Here is a 19,842-nt window from a genome sequence, read left to right as displayed (position 1 = left end):
TCAAAAGCCCCTGTCAGCCTTTTTGCTAGGCAGAGTACAGGCTCATGTTGTTCTTCAATGTGTGTCATAATCCTCGACGTAATCCAATATAGATTCCGCGATGAGGGGCAAACACATCTTCATTCTGATGATCAAGAGGTGGCAGAGGATTAAAATTCATCTCTTATAACTGTCTGGTTACCCAGTTATGAGTTACTGGGGGGAGATACTCATCAGGATCTATCATATAATAGCTATTAGTATGTATAACTTATAGGTACATGGGAACTTACCCCACTCTGCAACATCCTCATGTAATGTGCAGAGAAGATCTTGAACTCCATCAGGAGGATAATTATAGTTCATAAACGGCTTGCCATGAACAAGATGCGGAAGAAGCTTCTGTTTGCGAATGGAATGATTATTCCAGGTTCATACAAAGGAGGTAATCTCAATTTGAAGAATAGGCATATAGACTGCAAATAATGCAATCTGATCAGCAACTGAGTCCTGGGAGAATACACCCTGTTCTTAAAGGGAATGAAAGTAATTCTACAAGAACATTAGCCTGTCATACAATGTCTTTCTTAAAATATCTTAAATAACTTACCCTCCATCAAAATAATAATCCTCTGGTTAATTAAAGCCACCAGGCTTTAATTCTTTAGTTTGCTATACTTGTCCCATAAAGATAGCATTCAAAGATTAATATCTCTGGATGCCTTAATTGCTGAAGCTTATAGTGAGCTTCTGCTAAGAGAACTATTTCTATGCCACAGTCTGACCATATGAATCAAGGTTATAGTTAAGCAACCTCTACAGCATTAAGAAATTACCTTAATATATCAACAGCTATACAGGCAGTAATTCCAATATACACCCGGATAATATAGTAGGAATAAGCATTAATAGCAGCATAGATCTTAATGCTATATAGTGCAAGCTTTAAGTATCCATTAATTAACCAAATAAAATTTGGTCCTGGCACTATATAAGCACCTCGATGTCGCTATAGGTCTTGAAGTCATCTTTATACAGATGTAACGTAATCAACCACCGAGCGACGAATACCACCGAGCGACGAATTTCTCCCTTCGCCACCCACTTCCTTTCTTCAACGCGTTGTTTTATCACCACTACTATTAAAAATGCCTTTATCTCAAGAAAATCGGATACAAATGGCAATTGCAGCCATTAAGAATAAAAAAATTAAATCAGTACTGTGTGCTGCAGAGACCTTTAGCGTGCCTGAGCCTACCCTTCGCGCTCGCCTTAATGGAAGAAAACCACGCTCAGAAACACGTGCTAATGGCCATAAATTGACAGCCCTGGAAGAAGAAGTTCTTACCAAGCGTCTGCTAGATGAGATAAACGGGGCTTTTCAATTCGACCAGAGTACCTGCGTGAAATGGCGCAGATCTTACTCCATGAGCGTACACGGGATCCTACCGCAACCATTGGTGTCAACTGGGCATATAAGTTTATTAAACGCCATCCAGCCCTTTGCACACGATATAACCGGAGGATTACATACCAGCGTGCAAAGCAGGAGGATCTAAAGGTGATAAAACAGTAGTTTGCAATTGTGCATGAGGCTATTCAAGAATATGGCATCCATGAGGATGATATCTGGAACTTTGATGAGACTGGCTTTGCAATGGGACTCTATACAACTTCGAAGGTTATCACTGCAGTGGATCGCAGTGAGAGACCCCGTACTGTTATTCAGGGGAACCGTGAATGGGTTACAATAATTGAATGTGTAAGCTCAAAGGGGGTTTCTATACCACCAGTGGTTATCTTAAAGGGGAAAGAGCAACAGGCTACCTGGTATCAAGAACCAGCAGTTCCTCAAAGCTGGTTAATTGCAAAGAGTGATAATAGCTGGACAACTGATATAATAGGCCTTCGCTGGCTTAAGGAGGTATTTGAGCCACACTCAAGGCGGCATTCAACTGGTGCAAAGAGATTACTTATTCTTGATGGCCATTCTAGCCATCAGACTGCAGAATTTGATGCTTTCTGCAAGGAGAATGTAATTATCTGCCTTTGCATGCCACCACATACTTCTCACCTTCTGCAACCACTGGATGTTGGCGTTTTTGGTCCACTAAAGCGCGCATATGGGAAGTTAGTTGAAGGAATGATGGTTGCTGGGAACAACCATATTGATAAGGAAGACTTCCTACACCTATATCCATCTGCACGTGAGAGGGTCTTTATCCAGAAGAATATACACAGTGGCTTCACAGGTGCTGGTCTTAAACCACTTAATGAAGACCAGGTGCTTGAAAAGATTGCTTTTCAACTCCGTACACCAATACCACCACTTCCTGAAGGCTCTATATCATCTGCTTTTCAAACTCCTCAGAATCCTCGGCAACTAGATCAAAAGGTCCGCAGCCTGGAGAGAAGTCTTTAGAAAAGAAAGCTTTCTAGCAGTCCAGTATCCCATATTCAACATCTTGAAAAGGCTGCACAAATGGCAATGAATATGAACCTTCTTCTTCAAGAAGAAATCAAGGTTCTAAGGGCTGAGAATGAGCGAAAGATGAGAAAGAAGGCAAGGAGGCGTGCTAACCTAGGTAATGATATCCTTTTATCTGTACAGGAAGGTCAAAGTCGCATTCAGCAGCTTGATATGCCTCTTGTTGAGCAGGTCAGTGAGCCTACACCTATACCTCGTCAGCGGGCTCCACCACGCTGCAGTGGCTGTTGGACTATTGGACATACTAGAAGGAATTGTCCTAATATATAGCTATATATTCAGCTACTAGATAGTCAAGTCTAATGATGTTGGTGGTTGAAAAGCTTCAAAATAGTATTAGAAGCGGCAAAAATTCGTCGCTCGGTGGTATTCGTCGCTCGGTGGTTGATTACGTTACCTTGCAATAATAAAACCACAGTTTCGAAAGTATCAATAGAGTAGTTCCTTCCCATAACCTTCAATCTGGCTAGTTTGAAGCTCCTTCTCAAGTTCCTCAATCATAGTATCAACCTGATGTTATGTTGTAATGGGGTTAACCATCCAACAATATAGACCTAATTAGTGATGAATATATTTGAGTGTCCTAGCGCTGATATTAAAGCCCTCAGCCCTCAGAACTTAGAAGAGATCCTTTTCCTCTAGTCCAACCTGGAAGAAAAGGACCCTAATCTAAGCATGTAACACAGTATCAGAGCTTGCCGTGCGATTTTGCTTACGAATACCCCATTTATAGAGGTGTGATTCAATCATACATGTTGTGATATCAACCCCACGCTCCTCAATGAGGAATGCTCGGAGAGATGCGACAGAGGACTTATTCTTATAGAGACGAATTAGTTCAGCCTTATACGGCTCAAGGTCAATGGAAGGACGGGGCATCATGTAGTTATGCGTCGTCGTATTGATGGAGAGGTTGGGAGGTTTAAGATTGTATGATGAGAGATACACCACTACCTTTGATTCATATTGCACGTGGGCGGAAATAGGAGCGGTGGACACACTTCAAATAGAATTCTCGTGTAAGCAGGTGGAGGTCGCTGCTTAGGAGATGTCTACCTCGGCGGGTTATGCCTAGGTAGGCTGCAGGATGCGAGCTAGGCTATACTGAATGGTAGGTGATAATCAGTAGAACTAGCAAAATGTATGTATTTAAATAATCAGAATGAACCACTTGGTTCTTCTCAAGCTATCTAACTAGTAACACTTATACTATTGTGTGCACTTAGGGCTGGAGAAATGTGGGTTCTGCCCTGCCAAATCATTTGGGTATGTTGCGGATGTTGCTGCAGCCTATCTCTAACTATGGCTGGCTGTGGTTCTAGAATCCAAATCGTATTTGACGGTAGAGCAAAAGGGAGAAACTTGGGTCTGAGAAATAAGTTCATTGGACACGTTAATTTCGCTCCTCTTAATCTCGATAACGAAATGGCACTATAAGGTAGACTACAGAAGACAGCAAGCATTATCTAGTTATGTAAGGGGGAGAGCTTCCGAATTTCCTTCCCCCACACAAACCATGCCTGTTCTTGAATTTCTTCTGCCGTCATGCCTGGAATCCTGATAGCGTGCAGATCGTCGCATCTGACATATTCCTCTTCCGTGGCCAGAGTATTTGTTTGCGCTGTCGGGAAGAACGAAGTAGGAGCTTCATATTCGAAAACCGCCACAAATTTCCCTTTTGAAACCACTTTCTCCTCGGTGGAAAATCCTAATGCCCCAAAATCGATTCCTGGTGGGCACGCAGTCCAGGTGTGTGGTACGCCAGCCCCTATTAACACCAAGGTATGAGGTGGAATTACGTAGAATTCGCCCCCAAGCTCGGCTACTGCCACCCCCTCCATAACCATGATCTTCTCAACGATATATCGATGGCCTTTGCCTGCAGGGTCTGGCGCCATATGCACATGGCGCGGCATTCGCGTCTTTGTGTCGAAAGGTAATAATCCTTGAGGTCCGCAAAAACAAGGCGTAGACGGGTCGTTGACATGGCCTCCGCTGAAGGTTTGGAGTCGGCCCGGAATGCCCAAAGCCGGAGGGAAGGCGTCTCTGGTGGCGGCTCCGGTGCCGTGCACTATACGGGTTCCATTGGGGAGCAGAAATCCGAATTCGACAGACGACATGACGGGACGGCGAACTCTCGGATTGTTGGGGAAATCAGTAATAATGTCGGTCGGTATGTTCTGTACGGATGGTGACGAAGATTGACCGTCTTATACCAGAAAAGTACTCCGTAGCCAAATAGCCGCGGGACCGTGGCTTGATTTGTTGATGACGTTGGCTGCGCAACACCCACGGAATACAAGAATGTGCTAAGCTACTGAATGGATACTGAATTTGAGAGCTTGATCAAAAGATATCGCTAAATATCTCTGGGCTAGCTGTGGCGCACGGTAGAGTACGTAGAACTTCAAAAACAAGTGTTTCTTGCATGCTACCTAGGATAAGGGACGGTTTGGTTTGGCTTCAACAGGAAGCAAACCGGCCGGAACGTCCCAACTACCACAGGGCTCAACCTCATTCTCTTAAAACGGTACAGATTCACCAAGCACATGGTGAAACCCATCAAGCTTGCAAATTGCCAAGAGTGACACTCTTAATGTTCTGGTACTCTTGCAAGCCATACTTGCTGCCTTCTCTCCCCAATCCACTCTCTTTGATGCCGCCGAAAGGCGACTCTGCAGCGCTGATAAGTCCTGTATTCACGCCAACCATACCACACTCAAGTCGGCGCGCCACTCTCATAACACGCCCAACATTCTCACTAAAGAAGTATCCAGCTAGACCGAATTCAGTAGCATTGGCCAAGTCCACTGCCTCCTGTTCACTCTTGAAGCTGAAGATAGCCGCTAGCGGCCCAAAAGTCTCCTCATAAGCGACAGTCATGTCAGGCGTTACGCCACTGATGACCGTCGGCTCATAAAAGAACCCCGACAAGTTACTTGGTGACTTGCCCCCAGTGTGCAAAATTGCCCCTTTGGAAATTGCATCCTGAACATGCTCCGCGACTTTCTTGACAGCGGCGGCGTTGACTAAGGGTCCTTGTGTAGTGTCGATGTCTATACCTCTTCCAAGCTTGAGGGTTCGAACCTTCTGGATAAGCTTTGCGATAAACGCTTCCTGTACATTTTCGTGGACAAGGATGCGGTTTGCGCACTTTCGGGACAGTTAGCAAAGGAATTTCAAAAGAATGAAGTAGAGACAATAAGGCAAATTACCACGCAAGTCTGGCCCGACGAACGAAATTTGCAGACCATTACTCCCGCAACTGCTTGGTCCAGATTCGCATCTTCAAGTACAATGAACGGAGCATTGCCTCCGAGTTCCATGCTGACCCGTTTCATTGTTTGAGCGGCTAGCGTCGTCAGTGTTTTACCAACCCGAGTCGAGCCAGTGAAGCTGAGTTTCTTGACTTTGGCATTTGCTGCTAACTCCGAGGCTGCTTGCCGGTCGCTCGTGGGAACAATGTGGATGCAGTCAGCTGGAATACCCGCAGCTATAGCCAGTTTGCCCAAGGCAAGTGCGCTGAAAGGAGTCTCTCGAGGAGGTTTGATAACCACTGAACAACCTGCAGCCAGGGCGGGGCGATCTTTCGAGTAATCATGGCAGCAGGGAAATTCCAAGGAGTGATAATACCACACACTCCCACCGGTTCTTTCAAGGTGAAAACCTCTGTGTACGCGTAAGATGAAGGGATGGTGTCTCCGTATGCGCGAGTCGCTTCTTCGGCAAACCAGGAAACGAACGAGGCAGCATAGTTGATTTCTCCTCTTGCCTCGGCGATTGTCTTCCCGTTCTCTAGGGAAAGGATTCTGGCCACTGTGTGGAAGTGCGGAGGTATTAGGCTTGATTCACCTCAAATATAAGAGCGGAGAGGAGGAGGTGGTGGTGGGTGGGAGGGAGGAGGATGGTTACCTTACAGTCGTCTGCATTGTCAAGCATTAGGTGGTAGAACTTTTTCAAGAATAGCCCTCGTTCCCTTGCGGTGGTAGTCTCATAGTACGTGACATATCCTTTATCGGCGGCCTCGATGGCCGCTATGATATTTTCCTTTGACAGGTCTGCACAATGGGCAAGCACTGTTGCACTTGATGGCTCTATCACAGGGAATGTCTTGCCTTCAGCCCCCTTTATTTCTTGACCGTTGATCAATCCTGATGTCACTAGCAATGCTGGATTTTTGAGATCCAACAGTTCAGGAGCTGGCGCGGTGACCTGCTGGGTTGATTCCATACTGGGATGTCCTGCAGCTGCAAAAGCGTTTAGTTGTATATTAGATAAATTTAGTCTTTAAAAAAGGAGGGCCTTAGTTACCTGGGCAGACTGGTCCTAAAATGCTGACGTTCCAACTAGTATCTGTCGCAAATGATTCCACATGGACGATGGTCGTTTTATGATTAATCCCGCTCATCAACCCGCGTTCCTTAAAAGACAATATGAAGCTGAGCAACGTTAATTTGATAGCATAAACCTAGGCAGATTATTCATGGTCGTAGACCTACCGTGTCCCAGATCCTGCGCTACTCTTCAATTGAGGTCCCGCGGATCTTTGGAAGTTGTATCCGTGGCTTTATGCAGTTCGCTACAACCGAAAGGAAAAAAAAAAAAAAATCCTCGGCGTACAGTCCTGGCATGATCCACAGATACTAGGAAGGATTATTGCAGAGCATTCGAGCTTGTAGCTATATAATACTATGTCGAACCAGCTCAGCTCATTAGGTATACTTCAGAAATAGACTCGTCAACTGAAACGAAGCCGTAAAATGCAAGCTGTTGTATTCAAAGGACCCTTGCAAGTCGCAGTCGAGCAACGGCCAATCCCAGTGATCCAAGATGAGACGGATGTAATCCTTAAGGTGCGGTACACGGCGCTGTGTGGTAGGTAAGTCGCTAAGCTCATTGCCTTTCCTTGCACTCCATTGTGCTAACAGCCATCCTAGCGAACTCCATGTGTATCGAGGACACCAGCCCGCAGGCTCAGGGTTTATTATGGGCCACGAGTTCACAGGCACGGTGTTTGAATTGGGCTCTGAAGTTCAGCATTTCAAGAAAGGCGACCATGTTGTGGTACCCTTTACTGTGAATTTCGGGACGTGTTTTTACTGCCGCTTGGAGATAAGCTCACGTTGTGTCAACTCCAAGCTATTTGGGTCCCCTCTTCTTGATGGTGGTCAAGCTGAATATGTGCGCGTACCGATGGCAGATGCCAGCTTGATCCAGGCTCCGAAGGAGATTGACGAGAAGAAGCTCGTCTTCATGGCAGACATTTTCCCAACAGGATATTTTGCTGCCTCCAATGCGTTCAAAGGGCTGGACAAACCTGCAGTTGAAGGATGCACTGTTCTTCTTCTCGGCTGTGGGCCTGTTGGTCTATTTGCTCTTATGAGTGCTCTGGAATATCGCCCGAAACATCTGCTTGCCGTGGATAAGGTCGCCTCACGTCTACAACGCGCGAAGGAGCTTGGTGCCGAGGCGTGGAACTTTGAGACTGATAGAGAAGGTCTCGAAAGAAGAGTCAAGGACCTAACTGATGGGCGAGGCGCTGATATCGTCATTGAGGTTGTCGGCCACGCTGATGCTCTGAGGCTCGGCTTCGATCTACTTCGACCCTTTGGCCGCATCTCCAGCGTCGGGGTACACAACGAGCCAGTTCCATGGACAGGTTTTGAAGCGTATTCCAAGAATCTTTCCATTCAGATGGGTAGATGCCCCGCTCGAAGTGTGTATACCCGGTATTTGTCCTTCTGCGTCAAATCTAACATAGTCGGATTTAGGCATGTTCAAGGAGGCTGTGAAGTTGTTTGCGCGGAAACAAAGGAAACAGGATTCTTTTGAGTAACGATTCCTCTTTGCTTCTTACGTGAATTGCGCTAATACCCATTGCAGTTTCATGGTTGCAGATGTTCGGCCGCTATCCCAAGCTCCTCAGAGGTGAGCACTCTCTCTCTCTTCACGCAAAGACAGCTGGTCGCTAACAATTTTCAGTTACGATGATTTCAACCATATGAGGTCACAGAAGATCATTTTCGAGGCCGATAAGTAGCTTTGAGAGTAATAATAAGGGCATTAGATGATATGTTTGCGATAAAAAGATTGAGTATACAGAAGATTCCAATGTTACTCGGCCAGCCCGAAACTCACAGAGGATATAGACGGTCTCAATCTTCAAAGCGCCAGCACGTAACTTAGTAAATTTTTCCTCGTACACAAGAATACGTGGAATTCTAAAGTTAGCTAAGCAAGCAACTACGTGTAATCAAGCGTTTCTATATGTTATAATGAAGTTCCAGTAGATGCTATTCTAGGTCTCAGCTCTGCGACGACTCACGTAAGAACGATGCCTCCATCCACCAGCATAGTTTGCCCAGTCACGTAGTCTGAATCTTCACTTGCGAGAAACCCACCCACTAGTCCAGCGACATCATCCGGAATACTTGTCCTCCCAAGCGCAATACTCTTGCTATAATGTTTGAGACTCTCGCCAGGAGCCCGACCCTCAATCTGGCCAAGCATCTCATCCACTTTGGTCCACATGGAGGTTCCCACTATTCCCGGGGCGTATGCATTGACGGTAATTTTATGTGAAGCCAATTCCAGAGCCATAGCCTGAGTGAGCCCACGAACTGCGAACTTGGTGGCAGAGTACAAACCCAGCGCCGCAAACGCTCTGAATCCGGCGATAGAAGAGGCCCCAACAATCTTGTACTTTTGCCGTCCAAATACTTCCTCCGGGTCACCTTGCGCAATCATTTGGCGGGCTGCCTCCGTGTAACAGTTGAAGACTCCCTTGAAGTTGCAAGAGAATACGTCCGCAACGTCATCCTCTGTAGAGGACAGCAAAGGCTTCACTGGTGCCTTCCCGGCATTGGAAACCATGAGGTGTAGTGGACCCAAAGTGGAAACTGTTTTCGATATCATAGACACTACATCGCTTCGCGAAGTCACATCTCCAGGTATGGCTATCGCTCGAATCGCTTCTGCACCAGATTTTTCAACCGGGCTCCTACCCCCAACTGCAGTGCTATTGAGCTCATTCACGAATTGTTCGATCTCCGCTGTCGAGCTTGGAACGTCATTAATAGCAACGCGGTAGCCATCCCGAGCCAGGCGAAGCGCTATGGAACGACCGCTAATGAATAATGTCAGTCATGCAGTTATTATCATCGGATCCAGAGGCCAACACACATTCCCCGCGCCGCGCCGGTCACAATCGCAGTTAGAGGCGAAGCCATGGTTCACGTCAACTCAGGAGTATCTCTGATTCAATGGGCACCACATAATCTAGTGCTCGGTCCTGCGTGGATTTATCTCTCCAGAAGATCTGTATTGTGTCTACGGTGTAAGTAGCCGGCCACTTCCACGCAATTGACTACAAGCCGCGGGAAACTAAAGCTAGACGAAAGCATACTTTTCTTTTCTCCAATTTCCGAGCTGATTGTATGTGTGGAAACCCAGCTTTACCCCACAAATTCTGCTTTCCGGGGGAGCTCTTGGACAAAGTAGCCGCGGGACAGAGCTTGAAGAATCAACATAGCTTCCCACCCTCAACTAACCCCGGTGCATCATCCAATGCTGAGGTTCTATCGACATTCCCGCACTGGTTAGAGATCACTACCCTCTTGCTGAGCATTTAAATGTTTACCCAGTGGAGTAATTTTGCAATGCCCACCGCACCATTCGCTGACCACTCCGGATCTGGAGGATTTTGCACATACGAAAGCATGTTTTCTTCCGCGAACGTTCGCTATTCTAGCTGTTAATTACGCAAATCAATGACCATAAGGTTTCCTAAGCGTGACAGATCATCTTTCCTATCTCCTCAATGGTTCCCTGGTAACGGCTGAGAGGTAGAACCAACCAGCTGATGTTGTCAGCATTCAGGGTCGAAGATATTACTTAGGTTATGTGTCCTTTTAGCACGAAGTTTAACAAGATGATGGTAAACTGAACTTGAAGCAAAATGAGGCGTTTATAATGCCTTCCCCCCTTCCCTATAGTCAGTGATGGAACACTGAATTCAAAATTTCATCTCATTGACCAGATTCGAGATAATACATACTCGGCCACCACGACTGAATTGAAGTAACCCGCAATCACGATTTCAGTTCACCCAACCTAGTATGACTTTCTCCGTCCTGCCCGGTCTGCGCCTTCAAGGCCGCTTCCTCTCTATCGGTATCACCGTTGCCTGCGGCCTTGCATTCATGTTGTTTGGGTACGACCAAGGTGTTTTCAGCGGTATACTGTCCAACCCATCGTTTCAGGAACAGTTCGATCATCCAGATGCTACAGTTGAAGGACAGATTGTTTCTTCGTATGTGCTTGGATGCGTGATTGGGGCCTTCATGTCCATGTTTCTTGGTGATCGCCTTGGCAGACGGAAATCAATCGGCCTTGCCTGTGCTTTACTCACAGTCGGTGGTGTTCTCCAAGCAACCGCCTTTACGCTCCTCCATATGATTGTCGGCCGCATTGTGTCCGGCATCGGAGTTGGTATGAATACTACTACTGTTCCAATCTGGCAGAGCGAGACCTGCGATCCAAAGCACCGTGGGATCCTGATGTCAATCCAACTTACCCTCCTTGTCTTTGGCTTCGTGGTTGCCAACTGGGTAAACTTCGCCTTTACGTATATCCCTGATCAGCCGGTCGCTTGGAGGTTCCCACTGGCGTTCCAATCAGTGCTGTCAGTTCTTACGCTTGCAATTGTGCCATTCATGGTTGAATCTCCTCGCTGGCTTTGCTTGCGTGGGCGTGACGATGAAGCGCGGGATGTGCTGGCTCGCCTTGCAGTGAAGCCCTCAATGGACGACGTCTTGCAAGAGCTCCGAACAATCCAAGAGATCATAAGTCACGAGAACGAATCTCAAATCTCCGGATGGCGACACATTTTCACCAATGCTCCACAACAGAACTTTCGTCGAATCGCGCTAGGAGCGGGCGCAAATTTCATGCAACAGTTAGGGGGCATCAACGTGGTCGCGTACTATCTGCCGGTTGTCCTCAAACGGTCTTTCGGATTCAGCGACCGTATGTCCTTAATATTGTCGGCCGTGGACTCCATGCAATGGATGTTCTGGGCGGGGATGGCATCGTTTGTGATTGACAAGGTCGGGCGCCGACGACTACTGATCTTTGGCTCAGCGGGCCAATCTCTCTGTTTTGCTATGGCGGCCCTGGGACTGGGAATTGACACAAAGGCTCTTAACGGTGTTGCAGTCGCCTTTATCTTCCTCTACTATTTTTTCTTCGTAAGTCCTCTGGGGTGTCCTTGCCGGGTTGCCTCCCATCCGCAAACATTGTGCAATGCTAACGTGAAAGCAATAGGGGTTGTCTTTTCTTGTCATCCCTTTCATGTACCCTTCCGAGATTAACTCGCATCACACACGGAATCTGGGAAGCGCTATTGCCATGGTTACGAATTGGCTGGGTGTCTATGTGATTGTCTCTGTGACTCCAACAGGTATATGAGACCCGTCCACTGCGACTGTAATTTTCTTAATAATAACTTTGCGACCAGCCATTGAAAACATTGGATGGAAATATTACCTCGTCTTCGCCATCACGAACTTTGCCTTTTGCCCCATATGCTGGCTTTTTTACGTGGAGACCTCGGGCCTGTCTCTGGAAGAAGTCGATAGGCTCTTCGAGATCAAATACCACGGTGGCAGGAACATGACCTACAGGGACGCCGCTCGGAAGGCCAAAGAGGTTATACACGTGGAAAATGTGGACAGTGTGCACGGTGCGAAGAAGGTGGATGCTGGAGAGATTTGACGTTGACGAAAGAAGTGTTTTGATATATTTCGTGAGATTCGTAGATAGGAGCTACTGGCATGTTCGATTGGCTGAACTTTGACAGCTTAGGTATATTAGAAACAGGTAGTATAAGAAATCATTACTTGCTTGTCTGTCAAATTTCTATTGTCCTTAAGGATGATCAATTTTACTGGTGATACGCAAATATCGGGGCAATTGAGATCTATTAACAATTTCTACATTCTGTTAACTCGTTCTGGAGACATACAGCCAAAAATTATTGAGAGTGGCCGGTAGTTACTATGTCGGTATCATTATTTCCTACTTCTATTTCCCCCTTTCTTTCAAATGCTTCAAATCTCTGCCAACTTCTGTGTCCTGTTTTTTGAGGTACATCATGAAAATGAGGGCCATATTAATTTCCGGTCCTTGGAGTTATCACGTTACAGTATATTGGTGGAATAGGTTATATGTTGTAAGCTCGGCTTTATGTTAAACCTTGAGTAGATGCGGGAGAGGGGGTACGAAAAGTCCCTAGATAACTTTCAGGGTGGGGGCACCCAGCAGCCATAATGATATAACTATTTGCCGTATGGCTTCCCTCATTTTCGCCTTACTTTTCTGACAGGGGAGAAAAAAAAAAAAAAAAAAAACAAATTCACACTTGTATTGCAAAACCACAACCATCAGACACGCTATGACTCGAGACACCATGCTGGCACTCCGTTTACACGGACGGCAGGATATTAGACTTGACACTGTTCCCATTCCGTAAATACACATCTAGCCTCTTATCCTAGGAGCATCCGCTTACAGTTAGATGCAGGGATTGCCTTTCCGACCAAGTCCGAGTGCGCGTGGCTTACTGCGGAATCTGCGGCTCAGATATACACGAGTATCAGGCAGGGCCTATCCTCGCCCCTCAACCCCAGGAGACAAATCCTCACTCTGGCGCAAAGCTTCCAGTAATCCTTGGACATGAAATATCCGGCACGGTTGTTGAAGTCGGGGCAGACGTCGAGGGGATCCGCATTGGGCAGAAAGTAGTAGTGAACCCTTTGCTGGCAGATCCGCAGATTCAAGCTGAGGCATGCACTTCTTGCCTACGCGGGCGCTTTAATACTTGCAAACGGGCCACATATTACGGAATCAACGCGCCTGGTGGTGGTTTCTCCGGAGAAATTTCTGTCAATGCAGCCAATATCGTTCCCGTTCCTGATAACGTCTCGCTAAGGGCCGCTGCTCTCGCAGAACCCTTGGCTGTAGCCTGCCATATGATCGAAAGGTCAGGTTTTGCCGCTGGTGACAATATCTTGATCCTTGGCGCGGGACCAATTGGGTTGGGTCTACTCATACTTTTGCGATCGAAAGGGGCGAAGAAGATATTAATAAGTGAGGTGTCCGATCTGCGAATTGACCAAGCCAAGCGCCTTGGAGCGGATATTGTCATAAACCCTGTGCAGGAAAGCCAGGTGTCTGACCCCGTACTAAGGGCAGTTCATGAGTTGACAGACGAGGGGGTCGACATCGCTTTTGACGCGTCTGGCCTCCAGGCTACTCTTGACACCGCCATCGCGTCAGTCAGGCCAGGAGGAACCATTTTCAACGTTGCAATCCATGAGAAGCCACTAAGTCTCAATCTTAATGCTTTGTCTCTCCAAGAAAAACATTTAACTGGCGGTATTTGCTATTTGAGAAAGGACTTTGAAGAGGTTCTGTCTCTCCTGTCGTCTGGAAGACTTCCAGCAGAGGAGATGATTACGTCCGTCGTGCCACTTTCGAACATCATTGAGGGAGGATTTCAGGAACTGATTGTCAATAAAACTAAGCATGTTAAAATGCTCATCCAGCCTGACATTTAACCAATAATGGTATGATGCAATATTGATCTACACTGGTGTAACGAGCTATTAACTCAATCAATGGAAAGTTGTATATATTTGCGCCATAGGTTGGTTTCAACGTGGTCCTAATCCTGTATAAAACTGTAAGATAGTTATCATCACCAAAACGCGATTTCTGGCAAACAGTACCACTGGCTTTCTGTTTGAGATTTCCCGGAGCATTGGCAGGATAACGGCCGCGTTGAATCACAATACTTAGCTGACAGGGGGGCTAATGGATCGCACGTCGAGTACGAGTCTTGCCGAGGAGGTCCATCTTGCAAAGGCTAAGATAAAAAAATCCACCAAATAGACTCTTGGTCTAACGTGGTGGCAATCTGTCCTAGCAGTATTTGCAGGGGGGCTCGTTCTGGGTACTGTTCTAGCTGTCAACGGGATTGCTGGAGCCCATCCATTAAGATTACCGCTAGTCGCAGAGAAATGCAAAGAACTTAATTCATCGTTCTGATGAAGGAATGTAGCTTAGTTTATAAGCGTTCAATCTACCCCTTTTTTTACCCCTTCATCTGATTGGCTCCGAATGATCATTTAGGATACAGATAATTCAGGTTGCAGGTGCTCCTGCATCCATATACACTAGCAAGCGCGGTCACTGGAGGCCTGTAAATTACGGTCGGCTCAGGGCGACAGATATCTAGTAGTCAATTTACGCAGATAGTTTAAGAATCCAGACTCTCATGCATGAAGTAGAATCTCTTTGGCAGATTTTGGTGGATGGGGGGGCGGCGATTAATTACCAGATTACCAGTAGGCTATGACAATATAGATGACTGGAGGCTTTCTCTCTGATAATCTTGAACATCGTCTTGGACAAGTAGAACTCCATTTAGTTTCCCCATCATTGGGAAGTGTAAGTTATAGCTATTGACTAATTGACTGTAATCACATATGGAAAGAATCCAACCAGCTCATTGATGAGAACCCCGAGGTCACGCAGTACCGATATCGCCCTCGAGTTTGCCTTCTAATACCGCAGCCGGAGTGAGCGAGGTCTGATATGATTTGAACTTGCGAGATGGAACACGGGCTTGAAACATCTCCTCCAGCTCGTCAAAGCTGCGGCCCCTAGTCTCTGGTAGACAGAAAAACAGATAGAAGCACATGGGAACAGAGGGAGCAAAGAAAACAAACGCAATTTTCCCACCCAGATTAGCTTTGTCTGAGTTAATCAGGATCGGCATGAGTTGGTACACCACCGTGGATGATATTGTCGTGGCCACCATGTTGAGGGCGTAGGTCTTCTGGCGCACAGCAGGGCTTGGGATTTCACCTCCAATAGCGTATGCACATGCGCCCAGAGTCGCTTGGTACTGCAACCAGGTTTTCAGTAGTCGGTCTCGGCAGATTGCAATGCGGTTTCCGGGAGAGAAGTCTTACCAGGAAGCCCCAAACAGTCATGAGTGCCACGGTGACTTTGAGTGCTGTGGGAGTATTCAGGATGCTTATGCCACCGATGACGGGTAACATGGTTGTCATCATGATGCAGCCGCCCACCATGAGTCGGCGCCGGCCAACACGCTCAATCAGGGGCCATGAGCACATATTGCCAAAGACCTGGATTGCATATGATTGCTGAGCAATGGCAACAGGGTGATTCACTCCCGCCAGCGCATAGTAGTAGCTACAACTGAATTAGTCAACTGCAAAGAAGGTTGGGTATTGTTCATCCTACGCGAGATAGCCAGCAATGAAGTTAACTCCAATCAGCTGCTGGGCCAGGTAGGTCATGACAACAATTGTCGTCCTTCGTAGATTGGGCTGCTGGAAGCACTCGATCCAAGAGTGATTACCACTTGCATTCTCCTTCTCGACCACAATGGCTGCCAAAGTGTGATTAAGGGCGGGTCCGCTGTCGAAATGCGGACCGTTAAATCGTTGAAACGCCTTTCGGGCTTCGTCACGACGGTCCTTTATGAGGAACCAGGTTGGCGACTCGGGGAGAATTGTTCCTGCCGCTAAGAAGACAATACCTGGTGGAATGATCTGACAGATTAGTGGAACTCGCCATGCATCTGCATCAGACCGAAAGGTCGACCCGTATACCGTCAAGGAGGCCAGCCATTGCCCGCCAACTATCATCGTGTTCTATGCCCGTGATGGTCAGCGGTGAGCTATGAATCACCGAAATGCTGTCAACAAGAGCGTACTCACAATGAGCGCAAGGCAGATTCCTCTCAATGAGCTCGGTGCCAGCTCTGATACAAAGACTGGTGCTACAGAATGGCCAATCCCAAACCCCAGGGTTGCGACAACTTTCCCACCAAAAAGCATCAAGATGCTTGTAGCATAGTGTTGGACCATAGCACCAGCACAACAGATAATACTGCCAATCATCATGGCCTTTTTCCGACCATAGGCATCGGACAGGAAGCCTGTGATGATTGCAGCACAGAACACCCCAACAGACAATGCACCATTGAGAATCTGCTGATCCCGAGCGCTCAGAACCCAAGTTCCATTGACCTGGTGTCCGAATCGTTCGAGGAACTGGGGCATAGCCAGGAGATTACCGACGATGGCATTCTCGTAACCAAAGTTCATGGGCAGGAGGAATATGAGAAGGCCTATTGAACAGAATCGTCAGCTGCGGTCATTGTATGATGGACCATCCACACCTTTGACAGCCGTCTGGGGTAGGGGCTATACTAACACCATAAAAGAACTCTCCAATGCTTTAAAACCTCCCTCCAGAGTGCCTCCGCTGGCTGTTCCTGTTGCACATTCTCCTCATGGTCGACAGTGATCTCCGTTTCGTCTTGCTCCTTTCGCTGGTCTGCCATGTCAAGAATCCGGATGGTGATTTCTGGTTACTTTTGCGAGTCAAACCTGGGGAAGAATACTGCGTTATTTGTAGTCCTGGGGCGTGCCTTCGTACACTAGTTATCATCTGTACCCCACAATATGCTTCCCCGTCTTTTGCAAAGGGGAACCCTAGAGTGCCGAGTTCCTTACTCGATTACGCCGCATATTTTATCCAAATCTGATGACGGCTGGACGGAGGGACACCCGGGGCCTCAAGGGACGAATAATCAAAAGGTAGAGAGGACCAGGGCGTTCTTGGGAGACAGCTCGGCATTTGGGAAGGCAACAACCTCTAGGCAAAGAATAACGAATGATAGGCTCAGCTAAGGACACTATGCAGTGATAGGTCGGACTTCGAGGATGCCACTTTTTAGGCTTCAATGATACAATTGTTAGTCTCTCGTACATTATAGCACTAGACCCGAGAAATATCTATATTGAACTCCAGCCTCGTCCGTATCTGACGGTAGTGTATGACTACAGATCTATTAGCGAACTAGAATATGGGATCAGGTTGTGGAGGTCAGTCCATGGTTAGTAGAATCCATAAATATTGTCACCCCCAGGATGGAGGTTAATGACTCGGGGTGAGAGAAGATGCGTATTGCAGCACTATTCGGGCCGCGGGTTAATGGTTCAAGAGACAATGTCTGCCCATAGTCATTGTTGTTATAGGAGCCACTGTCTTGAGTCGGTGTATAACCCAGGCGGCTGTATGGGGTCACGGTGAACGGCTATTTGCTCAGCCAGCGGCCCCGTCGATAGACATCTCCGCGGCCAAAGTTTTCAAAAGGACCGTGCCAATGAGTATGGCTTCCCAAATTTGACGCAAATTGAGCTCCATTTCGTGGCAGGTGCTTATCAATAGTTGCCTGACGGCATCTCCGGACCTATTATGGAATCTGGCATGGTTCGTTTCTTGCCGTCAACTTCATCCGAGGTCTCACAACAGGGATAGTCGTCGGAGTCCATCTATAGACTCTATAACTTAAGTAGATGGAGGCCTGAGCACTCCTACCAGTTTTGTTCAGACTGAGTCCTCATCGTACCGCCGCTCGGTATAGGAGTTGCCGCCTCCAAAGTGATGTCAACGCCTCAATCAGTGCAGGCTGGCGTGCAGACCAGCAGCATCGACGTTAGAATCAGTGACAAGTCAGAGTTCCATGGCTTTGTCTCGACACTCGGGGTAGCCCATTTTCTTGGTGTTCAGTTCGCAAGGATTCCCGCTCGCTTCCGCCAGGCTGAGCTGGTGCACCCCGCTGGTCATGATGGTAGTGTTGATGCAACCAAGTATGGACCAATCTCTCCTCAACCACCTGATAACTCTCGCGAGTTCCGGCAACACCTCTTCGCTGGTGCACCGGCCGCGAATCTGAAGCAGTCGGAGTTTGATTGCCTGCGCTTGAATATCTACACGCCTCAGGTGGTGATTTCATCTGGAGAGAAAGTCCCTGTTCTTGTATGGATTCATGGAGGTGGATGGGCAATCGAAAACGGTAACGCTGACTTTTGTGAGTCGATAGCCTGTACGCTATGTTACCCCCAGTTCTCGACTAATAGAGGGCGTTAGCTGGCGACTTCTTGGTGCGGCACTCAGTTGAGAACAAAAAGCCCATCGTGTTTGTCTCCATCAACTATCGGTTAGGGCTCTTGGGCTTCCTATCCTCGTCAGAGCTCTCGGAAGAGGCAGCTCAGTATGGAGAAGTTGGGTGGGCGAATCAGGGTCTCCACGACCAACGTCTTGCGCTTCAGTGGGTTCGTCAGCTGTTTCATGAGGTCCACCACGCTATGCAGTTCCCATGCTGACCATCATCTACAGGTCCGAAATTACATCCACCTTTTTGGCGGTGATGGCTCCAACGTAACAATTGCCGGAGAGTCGGCCGGGGCGTGGTCAGTCCTCGCTCATCTGCGATCAGACCAGCCACTTTTTCAACGCGCCATCATACAATCGGCCCCATCCTGGACCATGATCCTGCCCGAAGAGGCCGAGTTAAAGTTCAATAAGCTCCTGCAGTGTGCCGGAGTCCCTCAGGGTGCAACTGTCGATGAGAAGATCGCCGCATTACGGTCAGTTTCAGCCGAGCAGTTAATCGCATGGAACGATCTGTTAATGTCTCCAATTTGGGACCCTAAATGGTTCGTTGGCCATAGCTCGCCCACGTCACCACTGGACAGCGCAGAGCCCTTTCCCAGCTGGGTACAGGGAATAGTCGTTGGAACAATGCGAGATGAGTTGTCCATCTTTGGGCTCGAAAGGTTTTGGCAAACGAAGGCAATGGTTAAGAGCAGCCTGAATTATTCTCTATCGCTCCCTAGCGATCCTAACTTCAGCACTGAGGTTCTGAACGAATACGGCATCCTGGAAGCTGGTTCCGACACGGAAGCACTGCGTGGATTTATCAGGGTCGCCACAGATGCTTGCTTTTCCCGCTTGCCTTACAATCTCGCCAGGGCCTGTAATAGCCCTGACTCACCATACCTGTATGTCTACCGCTTTGATCAGGTTGACGAAGAAAGCAACAGTCCCCTCCGAGGAAACGCCTTTCATGTGCTCGACAACACGTACCTGTGTCGCTATCCCGCGGTAGCTGGTCCTGCAGCACCACGGTCCTGTCAAGCCACTGCCGACGCCTTCTCCCGGATGATATTGTGCCATACATACGGCGAGGCTCCATGGGAGCCATACAATATTAGGAGGCTTCAGAATGTGTTTGATGGAACGGACACTAGACTTGAGGAAGTGCGCCTTGATGACCAGTGCTGGAGGAAGTTCCTGACCACAGAGGAGAGAGTGAGCATATTCGGGAGGTTGTTTGCTGCGCTGATAAATAATGGACCGAAGCACTGAGTGCATTGTACTAGCGATAACAAGCTCTTTAGTGGACTAATAGCCAATTGGTGATTAACTGA

The 19,842-nt window shown here is 47.7% G+C and overlaps 8 protein-coding genes across 8 annotated transcripts, besides 5 other annotated features; 4 read left to right on the top strand and 4 right to left on the bottom strand.

The window, feature by feature from the left end:
• Nucleotides 1–1,032: 1,032 nt before the first annotated feature.
• Nucleotides 1,033–1,065: a microsatellite.
• Nucleotides 1,066–1,127: 62 nt separating this feature from the next.
• Nucleotides 1,128–1,343: a mobile genetic element.
• Nucleotides 1,344–1,345: 2 nt separating this feature from the next.
• Nucleotides 1,346–2,647: a mobile genetic element.
• A 172-nt stretch (nt 2,648–2,819) lies between these two features.
• Nucleotides 2,820–2,852: a microsatellite.
• Nucleotides 2,853–3,933: 1,081 nt separating this feature from the next.
• On the bottom strand, nt 3,934–4,587 carry NFIA_041700 (uncharacterized protein; the record flags this gene model as incomplete). Its single annotated transcript, XM_001266488.1, has 1 exon — nt 3,934–4,587. One exon carries the CDS (start codon nt 4,585–4,587, stop codon nt 3,934–3,936), a length of 654 nt encoding a protein of 217 aa, XP_001266489.1.
• A 442-nt stretch (nt 4,588–5,029) lies between these two features.
• Nucleotides 5,030–6,697, bottom strand: NFIA_041690 (NAD-dependent succinate-semialdehyde dehydrogenase; the record flags this gene model as incomplete). The annotated part of the gene is made up of 4 exons (XM_001266487.1): nt 5,030–5,620; nt 5,683–5,989; nt 6,106–6,283; nt 6,385–6,697. The coding sequence occupies 4 exons, from the start codon at nt 6,695–6,697 to the stop codon at nt 5,030–5,032; spliced, it is 1,389 nt and encodes a 462-aa protein (XP_001266488.1).
• Nucleotides 6,698–7,227: 530 nt separating this feature from the next.
• Nucleotides 7,228–8,507, top strand: NFIA_041680 (alcohol dehydrogenase family protein; the record flags this gene model as incomplete). The annotated part of the gene is made up of 5 exons (XM_001266486.1): nt 7,228–7,346; nt 7,405–8,183; nt 8,239–8,299; nt 8,351–8,395; nt 8,450–8,507. The coding sequence occupies 5 exons, from the start codon at nt 7,228–7,230 to the stop codon at nt 8,505–8,507; spliced, it is 1,062 nt and encodes a 353-aa protein (XP_001266487.1).
• A 281-nt stretch (nt 8,508–8,788) lies between these two features.
• NFIA_041670 (short-chain dehydrogenase) lies at nt 8,789–9,696 on the bottom strand (the record flags this gene model as incomplete). Its single annotated transcript, XM_001266485.1, has 2 exons — nt 8,789–9,593; nt 9,650–9,696. 2 exons carry the CDS (start codon nt 9,694–9,696, stop codon nt 8,789–8,791), a joined length of 852 nt encoding a protein of 283 aa, XP_001266486.1.
• An 888-nt stretch (nt 9,697–10,584) lies between these two features.
• On the top strand, nt 10,585–12,241 carry NFIA_041660 (sugar porter family MFS transporter; the record flags this gene model as incomplete). The annotated part of the gene is made up of 3 exons (XM_001266484.1): nt 10,585–11,715; nt 11,792–11,927; nt 11,985–12,241. The coding sequence occupies 3 exons, from the start codon at nt 10,585–10,587 to the stop codon at nt 12,239–12,241; spliced, it is 1,524 nt and encodes a 507-aa protein (XP_001266485.1).
• Nucleotides 12,242–12,856: 615 nt separating this feature from the next.
• Nucleotides 12,857–12,880: a microsatellite.
• A 55-nt stretch (nt 12,881–12,935) lies between these two features.
• On the top strand, nt 12,936–14,085 carry NFIA_041650 (2,3-butanediol dehydrogenase; the record flags this gene model as incomplete). Its single annotated transcript, XM_001266483.1, has 2 exons — nt 12,936–12,994; nt 13,050–14,085. The coding sequence occupies 2 exons, from the start codon at nt 12,936–12,938 to the stop codon at nt 14,083–14,085; spliced, it is 1,095 nt and encodes a 364-aa protein (XP_001266484.1).
• Nucleotides 14,086–15,056: 971 nt separating this feature from the next.
• Nucleotides 15,057–16,907, bottom strand: NFIA_041640 (maltose permease; the record flags this gene model as incomplete). The annotated part of the gene is made up of 5 exons (XM_001266482.1): nt 15,057–15,437; nt 15,505–15,748; nt 15,800–16,212; nt 16,279–16,691; nt 16,778–16,907. 5 exons carry the CDS (start codon nt 16,905–16,907, stop codon nt 15,057–15,059), a joined length of 1,581 nt encoding a protein of 526 aa, XP_001266483.1.
• A 1,106-nt stretch (nt 16,908–18,013) lies between these two features.
• NFIA_041630 (putative carboxylesterase) lies at nt 18,014–19,780 on the top strand (the record flags this gene model as incomplete). Its single annotated transcript, XM_001266481.1, has 3 exons — nt 18,014–18,440; nt 18,500–18,684; nt 18,749–19,780. 3 exons carry the CDS (start codon nt 18,014–18,016, stop codon nt 19,778–19,780), a joined length of 1,644 nt encoding a protein of 547 aa, XP_001266482.1.
• Nucleotides 19,781–19,842: the final 62 nt, after the last annotated feature.

This window comes from Aspergillus fischeri, genomic scaffold, assembly GCF_000149645.3.
Source record: "Aspergillus fischeri NRRL 181 1099437636247 genomic scaffold, whole genome shotgun sequence".
Lineage (NCBI taxonomy): Eukaryota > Fungi > Ascomycota > Eurotiomycetes > Eurotiales > Aspergillaceae > Aspergillus > Aspergillus fischeri.
The sequence above is the reverse complement of the archived record's forward strand: the minus strand, read 5'-3'. Positions and strand labels throughout refer to the sequence as shown.